We start from the raw sequence: 1710 nt of genomic DNA, 5'->3' as shown, positions 1-1710 counted from the left end.
CCATGGACTAACTTGCAGATTACAGAATTCTCAAAGCTACAATAAGTCTAAATGCTTCTGGGTCTGGGTCTACTGCCAGATGCAGAAGGCTTGTGACCCTTACTTGTTGTTCTCTCATTATCTATCTTCTGAAGTCCCAGCCATGGATGAACAAGTCCTTGGGGAGAGTATCTCTGGAAGCTCTACTCTGCACCTGCACAGTGGAGGGTTTTAGACACCCTCAGCACTGTTTTCTCTTTGTGTGTCTCTTGCACAGTAATAAATGGCAGTGTCTGAAATCTTCAGGCTGCGCCACTGTAAGTAGGCAGTGCTGACAGAGCTGTCGGCAGAGATGGTGACCTGACCTTGAAAAGACGGGCTATAGCGGGTATCTGAATCACCAGGATAGATACTCCCCATCCACTCCAGGCCTTTCCCAGACATCTGGCGAATCCAGTTGATCCAGTTGCTAGTAAAGCTGTATCCAGAAGTCTTACAAGAGATCTTCAGAGACTCTCCAGGCCTCTTTACCTCTGCATTGGACTGCACCAGCTGCACTTGCGCACAGACATCTGTGTGGGAGACACCAGACTGAAATCAAGGGCTCTCTTGTCAATCCCCAACTGTGACCCACATCCAGGACATGACTAACCTGGGAGAACAGCCAGCAGGATGGTGAGGAGGGTGACAGGTCCCATCCTAGCGGAGAACAGAAAGTGAGGCACTGAGGACACCAGCTGGGTAGTGAGGGAAACTCCTGGTTGAGGGTAGCCTTGAGCTTTAATGGAAAGTCTCACTGTTAAGTTTGCATAGTTACCGCCCTGCTCTGCATGGGATGTACCACAGGATACTTAACACAGAAACCCAGCAGCAAGTTGCTGACTGACCCAACATCTTTTGGGAGGGGTAGGATAAAGTTTTTAAAATATCACCATCTCCCATTCCCACCCCATCTCCACTTTTAGTTAATATCACTATAGGACCAGATGAAGGATTGTGACGCTAATTGTGACCCTGAAAACAGTTGTTAGAATGTGCAAGGAGTCAGTTGTGTTTAAATCAAACTTACAAACTCTGATTAATAGATCCGGGAATGGCAATTATAACAGAATTCTCATACACACGTCTGATGACAAGAACTATCACAAAAACCTCCAAATCACCCTTGGCATTTAGCCCTTGAATGTGATTATGGCCTGTTCAGCCAGCTGGTGTCAAGACAATTTACCCCAGATGGTAACAAATCTCATCTTGATTAATTTGCCAGATCTTTATCCTTGGATGTTCAAAATAAAAAATTTAATGACCATTTTGCTATATGGATTTCTACATTCCTCCAAAAGAAAATGAATAGGCAATATTTTTTGGTCTCAGAAATGTTAGAGGACTAAGAAGATCACCAATGCTCCATTCCACTCCTGATAGTGCTGTTATAGGACCTTTGTGTCCCCTTCACTACCTCCTTTAGCACCATTCCTTAATACCCATTGAAAGTTGTCAATATCACTGGGTAAACCCCGATCTATTCCCTTTTTATTTTATTTTATTTTATTTTTATTTTTTTGAGTTGGAGTCTCACTCTGTTACCCAGACTGGAGTGCAGTGGCATGCTCCCAGCCACCGCAGCCTCGACCTGCTGGTCTCCAGCAATGCTTCTGCCTCAGTCTTCCACGTAGCTGGAACTACGGGCATGCGCTACCATGCCCGGCTAATTTTTGATTTTATTGTAGA

The 1710-nt window shown here is 44.9% G+C and overlaps 1 gene segment (V, D, J or C); it reads right to left on the bottom strand.

The window, feature by feature from the left end:
* Positions 1 to 210: 210 nt before the first annotated feature.
* On the bottom strand, positions 211 to 677 carry LOC103256659. The segment is given in 2 exon segments: positions 211 to 551; positions 632 to 677. Coding segments are annotated over 2 exon segments (387 nt in total).
* Positions 678 to 1710: the final 1033 nt, after the last annotated feature.

The sequence above is a fragment of the Carlito syrichta genome, unplaced genomic scaffold (assembly GCF_000164805.1).
Source record: "Carlito syrichta isolate Samal-C Ts95f unplaced genomic scaffold, Tarsius_syrichta-2.0.1 Scaffold79026, whole genome shotgun sequence".
Classification (NCBI taxonomy): domain Eukaryota; kingdom Metazoa; phylum Chordata; class Mammalia; order Primates; family Tarsiidae; genus Carlito; species Carlito syrichta.
The sequence above is the reverse complement of the archived record's forward strand: the minus strand, read 5'-3'. Positions and strand labels throughout refer to the sequence as shown.